The following is a 15,143-nucleotide window of genomic DNA, read 5'->3' as shown; positions in this document are numbered from 1 at the left end:
AGAAGGCAACACAGAATCATCCAATGGAGGCTCCAGGCTCTGAGCTGTCAGCACAGAGCCCAACGAGGGGCTCGAACCCACGAGCTGTGAGATCATGACCTGAGCTGAAGTCGGATGCTTAACGGACTAAGCCACCCCGGCTCCCTTTAAAAGTCTTTAATAATGGTACTAAAGAAGGAGAAGACCTACTTATGGAGCCTCTTCTACATACTAGACACTGGGTGATGTACTTCACGTGTTTATCAGCTTATTACACCTCACAATAAAGCTGTGACCTTGAGGCCGTTATTGTCCCTATATTATAGGTAAACCTTAATGACAAATACTAGGAGTATTTGAATTCAGATCTTTAAACCCAAACAATCTGCCCTTTCTCAAAATGACTTGCTGTTTTCTTTAAAGATCTGTCACTAAACCACCACATGGCCTAAAACCAGTCACCAGCCTCCCTTATCTGGAAATTTCTACGTATCAATCTTAGTAGCCCCAAATTCTCTAATGCCACAGAAGCTAGACATTTTGGTTAGGTCTGCCTGCGGAGGATCTTTATGGTTGATTCGGGAGACTTCCTCCAACAGTCTGTAAGGAAAAGCATGGTGGGACAGAAAGTTAGCAAGGTGGGCCAAGATAACTTCATACTCTCCCGCCTGCTTCAGAGTTTCGGCAAGGACCTAATAGAATAAATTCTGCATGTAAATAAAATATAAAATAAAATATAAAATAAAATAAAATAAAATAAAATAAGGTAAAATAAAATAAAAAAATAAAATAGAATAAAATAAATAGAATAAAATAGAGTAAAATAGAATAAAATAAATAGAATAAAATAGAGTAAAATAGAATAAAATAAAATAATAAAATAAAACAAAAATAAAATAAATAGAATAAAATAGAGTAAAATAGAATAAAATAAAATAAAATAAAAAATAAAATAAACTAAATAGAATAAAATAGAGAAAAATAGAATAAAATAAAATAATAAAATAAAACAAAATAAAATAAAATAAATAGAATAAAATAGAGTAAAATAGAATAAAATAAAATAAAGTAAAATAAAATAAAATTCACCCTGTGAATGTCAAAGACGACAGACATTTGTGGAGCTATCATCTCCAGCATTCGTCAACAATACCAAATCCTGCGAGAAGGCGAGCGTCTCTGGCCTAGAGCTAAAACACAGAGTAATTGGTCGAAGGGGTCCGGGGGGAAGAGAGCTGGTATGGGCTGAAAGGGGAAAGGGTGGTCATGCTGGAAGATTAGAAACATAAAAATGGATACACGCCGGAAAAGAAAATAAATTCTAGAACAGACCCTGGAAGCTATGGTCTCACATCTGTCATCCTGTGTTGTGAGCCCCATCAAGACCCAGTAGAAGAGGCGTCTCTGAAAACAGCCCCAGTTTGGCTGCTCAGAGAGTGGATCCTCAGGGAATCGGATGAAAACGGAAGGACTGGCGGGCTCGTGGACCAGCAGGAAATTAGGTAACAAGAGTGATGGTGGCTCCAGAGAACCACGACCAAATGTCAGCAATTTCTGGCCCCGGTAAGGGAGTGTGCTAGGAGGCAAATATGAAATTGCCCAATTAGGTGCTACTCTGAATATTATCTCCAGAGAAGAAAGCAAACCCAGGCGCAGCTGATGAGTTAACCAGATATGATACAGAAAACACTTCCTTCTCCTTTCTGGCTTTAAGTCTATTTTAAGGCGTTAGGTCTCTCCGGTCGAGTCGGCATTTGGGAGCCAGGGAGGCGATGCCGGTTTTCCTGGGAGGCCTTGCTCTGCTGTGGACAGCACCGCTGCTCCTCCTCTGTAAGTAGAGGCTCAGTGGCCCCTCCTGGAGGGGCTGACGTGGGTCTGGGTAGCGGCCGGGGTAGGAACGTTGGCAGTTTTCGTGGTGAACTTTTCTGGGCTCTGTGCAAACCACAGGGCATCTCCCGGGGACTCTGTAGTGGACACAAGCTGGGAGCAGAGCAAATTGGGCTGAGCAGGACCTAAGGGGGAGCCAGCCAGAAGCCTGTTCTTGCAGTCATTCTGGCATCTCCCAGAGGGCAAGGGGGGGAGGGCAGAGGGAAGAGAGAAGTTCTTTCTCTCCCTGGGTCAGATTCCTGAGAAGATGGCTGACCCCTTAAAACTCCATGGATGTTGGGGGCGCCTAGGTGGCTCAGTCGGTTAAGCGTCCAACTCTTGATTTCTGCTCAGGTCATGATCTCACGGTTCATGGGATCGAGCCCTGCGTTGGGGTCTACGCTGACAGCATGGAGCCTGCTTATTCTCTCTCTCTCTCTCTCTCTCTCTCTCTCTCTCTCTAAACAAACAAACTCCGAGGATGTAGACCTCATCACCACCCCCAGATCCCCATCCTCGGGAGTCCCAGAAGACTGGGCAGAGACACTAACTTATCCTCTTTGAACTTTTGCAGATCCAGATGGCATGTCAGCAGGTGAGTGAGTCCTTGCTCCGTCAGTCTCACCATGGCTGGCACACTCCCCCCTACACTGTTTCCCATCACCCCACCACCTCTGCTTTCTAATGATTAGGCATCTGTCCCTCCCTGACCAACCTGAGCCCCACTCCCTCCCCGCCTGCCTTCTTTCCCCCTTCAACACCTGCTCACATACCACCTCATTGTCTCGGGGCACCCCACCTCTTTCTATGCCAACAACCATGTCAGCAGAACATCTAAATGCCCCACCCCTGCCCAGCCTGCCCCACCCCTGCCCAGGCACTGCCACACAACCTCATTCAATGCTCGCATCATCATCATGGTTAGTATTGCCGCCATTTTATAACTGAGGGCTTTGCCTGAGTAAGTGCTTGCTGGGGGTCGCACAGCTGACCAAGGGCCAGCTTCTAACAGAATCCCCTGGGGTCCAAGTCCAGTTCTGTTTCTGTACCTCATCGCCACTGGCCACTTCCCAGGCTTTGGTCAAATTTGTACCACATCTCTTTGTTCCGGAAAACCTATCAAGACCGATTCTCTCGGTGCTTCTCACTTCCTTCCAGAATTGATGTGGATTTTTCACTCCATATCCACTCACAGTTAAATAGTCATAAAAATTTAGAACTGGGAGAGACTGTTTCAGCTAGTCTAACACATTTATTCATCCATTATTCACACATTCATCCACTCAGCAAATATTTAATGAACATGTCCTCTGTAGCAGCCATTGTGCTGAGCTAGGGCTGAACAGGATAGACGTCGTCTCTGCCTGACCAGAGGCTGTAGTCCTCGCTGACAGATACTGGCATGGAAATCAGGAGGACTGAAGTGGTCACCCTATGTTGCACTCGTGTCCCATCTTTCCCCCTAGTTTGGGACTCCCTGGGGCCCCAATACTGTTTCCTCCTTCCTGTTTCTTATTAGTGGCCGTGCAAGGGTAGACTGACCACTAACTGTCTGACTATTGCCATATCTGTACTTTGGAGCCCTTTTCACTCCCTCTATACCTCTTCCCACAATTTGATCTTCTCAAAGGCACCCGGGAACCTACAGTGTCCTTGAATCCACCGTGGACTACCATATTGAAAGAAGACAGTGTGACTCTTACATGTAAAGAGAACAATTCTCTTGAACTCAACTCTACTGTGTGGTTCCACAACAAGACCAAGTTGGGAGTGACAACTTTAACTTTGGACATCGTGAAAGCCCAAACCCGCGATAGTGGGGAATACACGTGTCAGAACAAAGGATCCATGCTGAGTAAACCTGTGTCCTTAAAAGTCTTCAGTGGTAAGTTCCAGGACTATGGAAAGATAGAGTCCCCCATGTGAGGAATGGCCCGTCCGGAGATGGGGAGAGATCAAGTTATTCTGGGGCTTGGTGCACTGGGGTGGGACTCAGGGTCTCTGTCTCAAGACCTGCCTGTCTCCTTCCACTACTACTCCTGCGTGGCCCCACCTCCTTTCGGGGTCCTGGCCATCTCCCATCTCCCAGTGGGATCCTTCCAGTCTACCTCACCCCTCTTCTCCTGCGTGGGGCAGATGTATACGATATGCTCACACGGCATGTTGGATACGTGAACACTGCAAGGAGCTGAACATCTGAGATGGGATCAAAAGGTCAAATTTGGTCAACCGTTTCCACGAGCCACGACCTGGATATCAGGTTGCTCTCTTAGTTTTGAAAGACATCCACGTAGATCCCTCACGACTTCCACTTTTACTAAAGAACAAATGTTATGTTTGCCCCAATTTCACGACTGCTATTGCCAACCACTAGGACAGCACGTTCAGGCACATGCGGGCTAGTTAGTAAATGCTGGATAAACCAAAGAATGACTTCATTTAAATGGCTAGGTCATGGATATATTTGGCTTTACATTTTTTAATGCAAACATACTTTAAAGGATAAGCCTACTTTATGTCTTTCTCTTGAGTGAAAAGAGGTGTGGTGACATCCCTATGCATATTCCAGGCACCAACGAAAGCAGCAGGGGATAGCTACTTTATTTCCTTGGAGTAGATTCTAGAAAATCCTTAAGGATCCCTACTAAATGAACTGTGCCCTGCACAGCCTAGCCAGATCTTTGTTCCAAATTCTCCCTCAGTGAATGCCTTTCAATTCTCACGGTGACATTAGCCATACGACCCAACTCTTATACTTTACAGACTCCTCGTTAACAAGTATTCGTTGAGTACCTACCAACTCTGAAGTAATTGTGTTAGGCACTGGGGATATAATGTAAGGATCAGACATGGTCCCTGGCCTCCTGCAGTATGGAGCCAAAAGAGGAAGAGGATATTAAGTGAGTAACTACACACATAATTAACATTGGCATGCATGTGCTGAGGAACTTTCAGAGCCAACTATGATTGACGGTAGAACCAGGGAGCCCCTAAGAGACGGGAGGATGAAAGAGACCTGCCCCTAGGCGAGGACTCCCTGGACAGAATAGTCTTATTACCCCGTAGTGACCAGAACCGGCGTCTACAGAGCTGTAGGGAATACTGGCATTCGAGCCTTCCGTGGACAGTCTCAGCAGAGATGTCCGAGTGGTTTCATGGCCCCAGACTCCCTTTTCAGGAGGCGAGAGGATTCATCAGTATAGAGGACAGACTCGAAGCGTGATTTTGTTTTTCCTTTTTCTTGCCCTTATGAGCCAAGAAACGGGTTAATGATAAAACGTGGTTCCTGACGCAGACTCTGCATGACCGCTCCTATTTTTTCTGTCCCTCTGTGTCTTTCCATCCATTTGCCGTAAAATAACGTAACGACCGTTCTTCAGAGTGGCTGCTCCTTCAGGCCTCTACTGAGGTGGTGCTGGAGGGTGAGTCCTTCCTCATCAGGTGCCACAGCTGGAGGAATTTGAATGTCAAAAGAGTGACCTACTACAGGAATGGCAAGTTCCTCCAGTTCTGGTACGACAACTACAACATCACCATTAACAACGCCACAGAAACAGACAGCGGCACCTACTACTGCACGGGCTGGATTTCGAAGAAAAATCACACCTCTAACTTCCTCAACATCGTTGTGAGAAAAGGTGAGATGGTAAAGAAGGAGGGTTGCCCACGGCAGGGGAAGGGAGAGGGGGGACACCCGAGCCTGAAGTGGCTGCAGCATGCAGAACGGGACAGCCGGGGCACCTTGTCTAGCCCACAGGCCTGCAGGGAGGAGGCCCGGGGTGGGCAGCACATCTCTCAGTCTCTGGTGGAATGTGCATGAAGACTAAATGAGGGGATATTTGTGAAACGGATGTCTAGCCTGTTAATAAGCACCACCCAAGCATAACGGATCATGATCGATGGTTCAATCCCAGAGTCCTCTGTGGCTCCGGGGGAGAACACTTCTAGCTATCAAATTGAAAGGGAGGCTCAGTGTTGGAGGAATGCAGGTGGTGTAGAGCTTGAAGATGCCACGCTTGGGGAGGAGGGCTGGGGACGGAGACCCACACACCAGTGGGCTGTGTGACTGGGTGGTGAGGAGACAGAGCCTCATGAGGAGACAGGTGCACTGCCTCTAGGGCCAAATACGAAGATGCTCTTTCCAAACTCTAAAAAGAGAGGGAGCCTTTGGACTACCTGCCCTGCAAGGAGGAAATTAGACCTTTTGCTCGGCAGACGTGGCTCATACTAATGCCTAAAAAAGCATGGGACCAGAAGCCAGAATTGAGCTTTAATGTCAATATTCTGTTAACCAGCCTGAGACCTAAGTGCTATTTAATTGTCATTGGCCTTCTGGTATCCTTATCTGTAAAATAAAGGGCTTGGTCTAGATGTCCCTTGAGGAACTTTAAAAATACCGACGTTTGCATCTCATCTCTTGAGATTCTGATTTAATTGGTTTGGAGGACTGAGCATCAGTATTTTTAAAAGCCCTTTCAGGTAACGGTCTTGTGCGGCCAGTGCTGAGAGCCACGGGTCTAGGTGATCTCTACAGGATTTCTGGCTGTAATATTCTGGAGCTCTATAATTCTAGGATCATCACAAAAATCAGTATCTTGTAACCAGAATAACAAGAGAGGGAAACTTAAGGCAGCTTAAAGAGGCTCTGGCCCAGTGTCTTCATTTCCCTCAACGGGCACGCGGTAAATGATGAACGATTCAGAAATGAGGCACTGGTGAACCTCCACCCTCCCCAGCCTCGCCATCTCCTTTCCACCCTCAAGTCAGACGTGGGCCACTGCACCTGTGAGCCCCAATAAAGAGATCGCCTTTCCTATGACCTTCCCCACTGGGCACACTGGCTAGAGGAGCTACAGGCTGGGGCTTGAGGGAAGGTCTCAGGAGTCCTGGGGCTCCAGGAAGCACAGGCAGAGGAACCCAAGTCCATGAGTGTTGCCCTCGGGTCCCAGCCAGCATATCATGCTAGCGCTGGAAGACAGAGGACCGTTCCCGGTTCCTCTCTCAGGGAGGATGAAGCCCTGAGCCCCATTTTTCGATTCCTCATATGACGTATGTTTCCTGTTGCATCCAGATTCCCCTCCGGAGCACCAAAGCAAATACTACTGGCTACAATTTGTGATCCCATCGTTGGTGGTGCTTCTGTTTGCTGCGGACACGGGGCTGTTTATCTCGACCCAGCAGCAGCTGACCCTGCTCTTGAAGATTAAGATGACCAGGAGGAGCAGGAACCTTACGGACCCACGTCCCAAGCCAGACCCCAAAAAGAACTGATGTTGCTGCTTGGGAAACATTTGCAACGGCAACCTCTTTCTGGCATCAGCGATTGCTTCTCCGTGGTCAAACACAGCTCGCAACGCACACAGGAGCGTCTGGACGTAAGGCTTTAACAGACCTGCTTCATTAAACCAGCTGAAACTGGTTACATGGCATGTAACAGCAAAGGCTCAATAAACATCACTTAAACAAACGCAAGAATGAATACATTCATTTATTAGCGTCTGTAAGAGAGAAGTCCAATTTGAATAAAAGGGGTATGAAACCAGGTAACATGGTGCATCTAAGTGTTTGAGGCTTGCTAGTTTCTTTTTTTTTGTTTCTAGAGGCAAGAACCATAAAGTCCCAGATTAGGAAGGCTTTCTCCCGACTATCGTAAATCTGGACCAGGCCTGTGAGGACCTGGGAGCATGCCGGTGAGATCACTCACTTTTCTGCTCCCACTTCGACTTACCCTTTTTGAGCTTCTAGCTCTTGGATTGCCCTGAAGCTGGGGCAATCCTGAGCCTTAGGACCCTGGGGATGAGGCTCAGTCTAAGATTTCCCTGGGATTGCTTCTCTCTCTGCTATCTCCCAAAGTTGTGAAAACCCTCTTATAGCACCTGAACTTGGAGAAATTCCAGCAAATACGAATCACCGGGACTCTCAGCTCTGAAAAACAGCCCAGGACTGAGAAAGATCTCAGGCAAAGACCCAACATTCGCTCTCCCGCCCCCATACCACCTTTGCCGCGGACACACTTATCCTGGGTGCCAGGAGGAGGCGTTAGGGAAGAGAGGCAACGTATATTAGCACTATTGACCGTGAGCTCACAACAGTCAACGAGAGATCAGCGCACCTGTTAACTTCACTGTATTTTAGAACAATTACTAACATCAGGAGGAAGTGAATCTGGTGGGGGTGGGGGGATGGTTCACAAACACCCATGAGATTGACAAGTCCCATTTTCTCCAAAAGATGTTTTTGGACCATGAAGCAGAGAGAACTATTGGTGTTTTTGGTTTTTTTTTTTTTTTCTTTTTCTAAATATAGGTATCTGGGATGAACCTCCTTAATACCACTTCTACTTTTCTCCCCCAAATCATTTCAGACACGTAAGAAACGACCAGATTCCCACTGAACAGCCTAGTCACTTGGCTTCATGTCAACAGGTCTTATGAGTTTCCTGCAACAGAAAGAGGAAAAACAGGAAAATTCCCCACGGGAAGACCCTTGGTATTGTCCTAGACACTTCCCTTGCCTTTAAGGAAAGACAGAAGATCCATTTTCGGCTACAGCCTTGAGACCATGGTCTTGCCACCACCGTCACAAACAACTTCTTCCGTCACAGTGTCCTACACACAGCTTCGTACACATCAGACGGAAGAGCAAGTGACTTACTCCTCTGAGGATCTGAGGCCAAGTGACCCAGAGTTAAGAGCTGAGGGATATTTCACATGGATAGAAAGTCCAGGCTTGATCAGCCTGAGACACATCTTCTGAGGCATCTTCTAGATTCTGGAGGGTCACAATTCACATTCACCTCTCCTTTTATCCCCACCCGAGCTTGCAAGAGCTCTGCTTAGAGCACATACCTGGACGTTCAAGCCGCCATGAACTAGCTGTGTGACTAGAGCAAGCCGCCTGCCCATCTCTAAGATTCCATTCCTTCTTTGTAAAAAGAGGGGGTTTGGACTAGGTGGCTTCTAAGCTTCCTTGAGCCCAGACGTTCTGTCCTCCGTTACTCGGAAGCCTATTTCCCATGTGGTGACTACACAGGCTCAAAGGCTCAGAACGCATCCCCAAGAAGCTCTTAGTGTGAATGTTTCCTTCATCCTCCACACGTGGTCTTCACCGTACTCTTCCATGGATGTGAATTTCAGGTTTGTCTGAGACTCATGTCTACCATTCATTTCTTCCTATTTCCTTCTTCTTCATACATCTCTTGTTCCGTAAGAAATGTGGAACAGAGTTAGGGCTTAAATATTTAGTGGAGCTCCAAAATATGGCATTTAAAAGAATGTTTGGGGGGCATCTAGGTGGCTCGGTCGGTTAAGTGTCCAACATCAGCCCAGGTCATGATCTCACAGTTCACGAGAAACCCCGCGCTGAGCTCTGTGCTGACAGCTCGGAGCCTGGAGCCTGCTTCGGATTCTGTGTCTCCCTCTCTCTCTCTCTCTCTCTCTCTCTCTCTCTCTCTCTCTCCCCGCCTCCCCCCCACCCCCAGCTCATGCAATCTCTCTCAAAACTAGATAAAAACATTAAAAAAAATAAAAAATAAAAGGATGTTTTTATTTCCATATACATAAAATACTTTGTCTATGCCAGAGAGGGAGCATGTATATCTTACAGGTGATTAAAATGGAAATAATCCACCCCCCTTCACTCTCAGGGCCTCCTCTGCTACTTCCAGTCTCTTACCAAATTGGTCGAAGCCAGTTCATAGAGCAAATTTTCTCTCCCATAGTTGCTATTCCAAATCGGCTGCCACAAATCATGAATCCTCAATAGAGATTGGTTTTTTGAAAATCAAGTCAGTTAACTCCCTACTGGTGGCCAATGAAAGACATATTCCCTTGGTCACCTCAAGCATGGAAACTCAGACAAAAGACCCACCTCATCAGTATGCTGGGGAACCGAGTGCTTGAAGACAGAGCCTGCTCCTTCTCTCTTCTCACGAAATGGGAAGCAGGGCAACAGGATCATCTCCTTGAACCCAGAGATGGGAGCTTTATGTTGAGAAGGCCAGAGGCACCTGCCAGCCTGGGTCCCTAGATAACCTCAGAGAGCAGTGCTGTCTTCCTATGTTAAGCTGTCGGCCCTGCTCTGGACAGTTACTTACCAAGTCCAAATCCCATTTGCTGCTTCATCAATCTCCATGGCATCCCCGTCCCAAAACTTCTACCTAAAAATGTGCCCAGAATCAAAGGCAAGTTGACTTGTCCATATCACTTAGAGCATCCACACTCTTTCCCTTCCTGAACACTGGAATGATATATCCTCACGTTTAGCCTTTCCTGTATTTGAAATTTTAAAAATATCACCGAGAGTGGTCAGCAATCTCACTGCAAGGTAGTTGAAGGGGGATTCAAGGCTGCCATGCAACTGAAAATCGCTGAGGATAAAGGAATAACTTCTTGTGGATTCTGAGAAAAGTTCACATTTAAATTTTTTTCACCAGTTTCCAACCAACCAAATTGAGCCACAAGTAAGTAATAGTTCAATTAATAGGGTGAAATTATTTTTTAATTAAAATATAGAAGCCATTGGCCTCCTGCCTTCACTAGAATATATCAAGGCTAAAAATCTGGGCTCTCTGCTTGCCAAGGACTGTTCTAGAAATGGGATGCTAAACTGTTGCAGATTAGGATCCTCGGAAAACAGATTCTGATGGGCACAACCGGATGGCTCAGTCGGATGAGCGTCCAGCTTCGGCTCAGGTCATGGCCTCGAAGTTCAGGAGTTCCAGCCCCGCGTCAGGCTCTGTACTGACAGTTCAGAGCATGAAGCCTGCTTCGGATCCTGTTGTCTCCCTCTCTCCCTGCCCCTCCCCTGCTCATACTCTCTCGCTCTCAAAAATAAATAAACATTAAAAAAAAAAAAGGAAGAAAGAAAGAAAAAGAAAACAGACTCTGAAACCGATTGAAATGTAACAGGTTTCCCAGAGAGTGCCCTTGGCATCAACACCCGTGTGAGAGTGAAGGCAGCGGACCCTGGCAGGGGGAGTAGCTGAAATGTGATGTATGTCAAACCGGCTCACAGATGAGAGCCTTGGAGCCAGGAGGGCCCTTTTTAATCATCTTAGTTGGAGGGACGGGGGCCAGTCTTTACAGCCGGAAGTAGGCAAGTCTTTGCGGCCGGTCTGCCCTGGCAGAAGGTGAGACTCTGGAGAAAGTAGCTCTTCACCAACAGCAATTTCCGAAGAGCAACTCAACTGACCTCTATTGCCTCAGAGCCTCCCAGCAGCTGGGGGAACAGATGTGTGGGGCCCAAAGGTAAGCAATCCAGGTAGGGTAGCACAGCATTCACTGAGTACAAGTGACAGAAGAGAGTGAGACCCCGGCTGTCAGACCTCTACCTAATGGCTTTTTATCTGGATTTAAGCAGGATGACTAAGCCAAACATTTTGAAAATAATTTTGACTATACTCATAGCAAGGCACTGGTGCTATTATGTTTAGAAATCTGGACATGAAGGCAAAGGTGTCTTCGATCTGCAGGCTGACTTCACGTGCTAGCTAGTGTTTTGTGCAAAGTCAGACAGGTTAACTTGACTTGGAGAACTTGTTCATTTCCACTGCCTTGCCCCACCCTTCATAACCAGCAGACCCCGTGACACTCTCACAAGTGATATTTTGCCCATGCAGGGTCACCCCGTGGGGTGATTCTGGGCGTTGCAGGAGCTGCTTCTGGAAGTCAGGGTATGCTCAGTCCTTGGCGTAGAAGGCCAGAGTGCACAGAAGGATGAGGGAGAAAGGACCCTGCCTTGCACCAGAGCGCACGTGTTCACCTTCTGTGATGCTCAGGCAGGAATGCTGGCTTTAAGTCCGGTTTTAAGTTGGGAGCATCTAAGAAGAAACTTCTCAAGATTAACCTCTGCAGGTTTAGGAACTTAATGGAAAATTTAAAAAAAAAATTTTTTTTTAATGTTTATTTATTTTTGAACAAGAGAGAGACAGAGTGCAAGTGTGGGAGGGTCAGAGAGAGTGGCAGATACAGAATCTGAAGCAGGCTCCAGGCTCCGAGCCGTCAGCACAGAGCCCGAAGCGGGGCTCGAACCCGCGAGCCATGAGATCATGACCTGAGCTGAAGTCAGACTCTTAACCGACCGAGCCATCCCAGCATCCTTCTTGATCCCATATTTAAAGGCATTTTTGAAACAGCATTAAAATTAATACACGTTAAACAAAATCAGTTAAAAGCCTTCCAATAATCTGTCCTTGTTAGGAGGAAAGGGGCTTCTGCCCCACGCCTCTGCGCAGGGCATCCTTGACCTCCTTGTTCCTCAGGCTGTACACGACAGGGCTCAGCAGGGGAGTGAGGACGGTGTAGGTCACAGAGATGAGTCTGTCCTGCCCCAGGGAACTCTGGGACTTGGGCTTGAGGTAGGCGATGGAGGCACAGCCATAGTGGACGATGACCACTCTGAGGCGGGAGGTGCAGGTGGCAAAGGCCTTCTTCCGGCCCCGGGCGGAGGGGATCTTGAGGCTGGTGGAGACGATGAGGACATAGGAGAAGAAGACCGGGCCCGTGGGCAGAATCAGGACACAGACGCTGACGACAAAGTTCACGATCTCGTTGACAGGGGTGTCCACGCAGGCCAGCTTCAGCAGGGGCCTGACGTCACAGAAGAAGTGAAATATGACAAGGGCATCACAGAAGGGCAGGCCAAACACAGATGTTACCTGGACAGTGGCCACGCCCAGGCCAGTTCCCAGGGAGCCACTTTCTAACTGGACACAGGCCTCTTTACTCATGATGACTGAATACCACAGGGGGTTGCAGGTGGTCACGTAGCAGTCATACCCTGTGGCCGTGAGCAGGAAACAGTTGTTGATGCCGAAGGTGAGATAGAAGAAGAGCTGAGTGGCACAGTCTGGGATGGAGATGGCTCGTTGGGGACTGAGGAGACTGGACAGAAATGGGCTGGTGGGGACTCAGGAGGCCGGAAAGCATAGATGATGGCCACAGTGTAGCAGGTCTCAGAGAGGGACAGCATGATCAGGAAGAAGTACATGGGGGTATGGAGGTGATGGTTCAGACGAACAACAGTCACGATGATGATGATATTGCTGGACAGAGTCAGCAGGTGCAAACTCAGAAAGACGGCAAAGACCAGCCTGTGCGGCCACCCGAGTTCCTTTCAAAGAGGAACTCGACCACGGCAGTAGAGTTTGGTGTTGGCACTGAGGGAGGTGTGGTTCTGGGCAAAGGACAGGGGTGATGAGCCAACTGTACAAGAGAACAGGCTAACCCAAGGCCTTGGGTAAAAAGTGTGTCCATCGTCTGAGCAAATGCCCTGGACCTCGACGGTCATCAGTGTCAGCTGCGGTCATCGCCTCTATCCACCTCTTCCTGGGCTCCACCCCAGGACCCTGAGATCGGCGGCAGAGTCAGATCCCAGAGGGAAGGCAGAGGCTGAGTACAGAGGAGATCAGTAGAAATAATTTTCCCAGACATCGAAGAGGCGAGTCCAGGTCAGGGAAGAAGTTGGTCCTCAAACACTCTTGAATTTGCTGGGAAGGATCTAGTGAGGGCAGTAACCGAGGTAAAAGACAGAACGTATCCGAGGCCGATATCCTTTCAACACCTGTCAGAAGGCACTGTCACTGCCGAATGGCTCAGAAGAGTCCTGTAATGATTTCTGCTTCTCAGAGTCACTTCACCAAGCCCAGCGCCTAAAATCCCCTGCGATCATGAAAGACTAGAAAAGGGAGCATTTCTACGAGCTGGTCCTCCTGAAAGCCCCACACCACATAACCTCTCAGGCCATGGAAAAGGTTTGATAAGGCACTGCAGGGGTATGGTTTATCTCCTTGAATTTGAGCAGAAAACAGGATGGAACAGATCCGAGGAGATCCTTTCAAGAAGGGGCTGGGTTTTCCTAGTGTGAGAGCAGAGATAAAATTCACCTAATCAGAGAAGGACCAGATATTCTATTTTTCCCTTCAATTTTGCATATTTCAAGTTGAGACAGGGCTCATCTGTCTCATCTCATGTGAGCTCATGGGCTCATCTCATGTGAGCTCAGAACTGGAGACTGGACAGCGGCAGGTTTAGTCTTGCCTTTCAACCCATGTCTACTCCCGACAGAACCCACCATGGTTATCCGTTACTTCCATTCAGAAAGCTGAGCATCATCCTTTTCCATGCGGAAAACAGTCCTTCCCAAAATGCTGTATTCTGTGTCCCCTCTTCCCTGCGCTTTCTACCAACACCCAACTTGTGGGCACAATGTCATTCTCTGCAGAGACTGCAACGGTCTCCCAACCAAGGTCCCTCATTGCATCAACCTCAGTCAAGTTCCAAGCGAGCCCCCTGAATGGTAAAAAAATTTGCTGACGGTGTTGACCCAAAGGATATGAAAACACTACCTCGAAAAGATTTATGCACCCCTATGTTTCCTGCAGCATTATTTAGAATAGCCACATTATGTGAGCAGCTCAAGTGTCCATCAATAGATGAATGGGTAAAGATGTGGTATATTCATTCCATACACAATGGAATATTACTCGGGCATCAACAAGAATGAAATCTTGCCATCTGCAACAACATGGTTGGATCCAGAGGGTGCAGTGCTAAGCGAAATAAGTCAGTCAGAGAAAGACAAACACCGTATGATCTCACTCGTGTGTGGAATTTAAGAAACAAACCAAAAAATCCCAGACTGTTAACTATCGAGAACACACTGCTGGTCACCAGAGGAGGGGTGGGGGGTGGGAGAAACAGGTGGCGGGGATGAAGGGTGAAGTCTCCAGGTACATTGATGAGCACTGGGTGATGAATGGAATCGTTTAACCACTATACTGCACAACTGAGACTGATACAACAGTGTAGGTTAACTAGACTGGAAGTAAGATAAAAACTTGGGGGTGCCTGGGTGGCTCAGTCGGTGAAGCGTCCGACTTCGGCTCAGGTCATGATCTTGAGGTCCGTGAGTTCGAGCCCCACATCGGGCTCTGTGCTGACAGCCTGGAGCCTGCTTCCGATTCTGTGTCTCCCTGTCTCTCTGCCCCTCCCCTGCTCGCGCTCTGTCTCTCTCTCAAAAACGAATAAACATTACAGAGAATTTTTTAATCGGCTTCAGCCCAGCTTTCAAGGATTTGTAAACAAGCCTGTGATTAACCAGCCTTGATTTTTATAACTCTTATCACTTCCCTTCCAACTGCTCATACAAACTTCATCACGCGCTTTTAACATCTTTCTCGCGGTGCACGGACCAGACCCATGTAGTGCCCGATGTACTATCCCAACGTGGGTGTGGACCTGGTAGAATGAGATGTTTAGTTCTGCTTTGCACTCCCGTCCCAGAGACGCCCAACATCT

General features: G+C 47.8%; 2 protein-coding genes across 2 annotated transcripts; one reads left to right on the top strand and one right to left on the bottom strand.

Moving 5' to 3' along the window:
- The first annotated feature begins 1,552 nt into the window (after nt 1-1,552).
- On the top strand, nt 1,553-7,312 carry FCER1A (Fc epsilon receptor Ia). Its single transcript, XM_047841234.1, has 5 exons — nt 1,553-1,809; nt 2,420-2,440; nt 3,476-3,730; nt 5,226-5,483; nt 6,917-7,312. The coding sequence occupies exons 1-5, from the start codon at nt 1,752-1,754 to the stop codon at nt 7,114-7,116; spliced, it is 792 nt and encodes a 263-aa protein (XP_047697190.1). The 5' UTR covers nt 1,553-1,751; the 3' UTR covers nt 7,117-7,312.
- Nucleotides 7,313-11,939: 4,627 nt separating this feature from the next.
- Nucleotides 11,940-13,122, bottom strand: LOC125155704 (olfactory receptor 10J4-like). Its single transcript, XM_047841229.1, is given in 3 exon segments — nt 11,940-12,743; nt 12,776-12,959; nt 12,962-13,122. Coding segments are annotated over 3 exon segments (1,026 nt in total). The 5' UTR covers nt 13,101-13,122; the 3' UTR covers nt 11,940-12,040.
- Nucleotides 13,123-15,143: the final 2,021 nt, after the last annotated feature.

This window comes from Prionailurus viverrinus, chromosome F1, assembly GCF_022837055.1.
Source record: "Prionailurus viverrinus isolate Anna chromosome F1, UM_Priviv_1.0, whole genome shotgun sequence".
NCBI lineage: Eukaryota > Metazoa > Chordata > Mammalia > Carnivora > Felidae > Prionailurus > Prionailurus viverrinus.
The sequence above is the reverse complement of the archived record's forward strand: the minus strand, read 5'-3'. Positions and strand labels throughout refer to the sequence as shown.

Coding starts and splice junctions, on each gene's coding strand:
- FCER1A (XM_047841234.1), top strand. CDS start 1,752: ATGCCGGTTTTCCTGGGAGGCCTTGCTCTGCTGTGGACAGCACCGCTG. Junction 3,731..5,225: donor GTCCTTAAAAGTCTTCAGTG/GTAAGTTCCAGG, acceptor ACCGTTCTTCAG/AGTGGCTGCTCCTTCAGGCC. Junction 5,484..6,916: donor CAACATCGTTGTGAGAAAAG/GTGAGATGGTAA, acceptor TGTTGCATCCAG/ATTCCCCTCCGGAGCACCAA.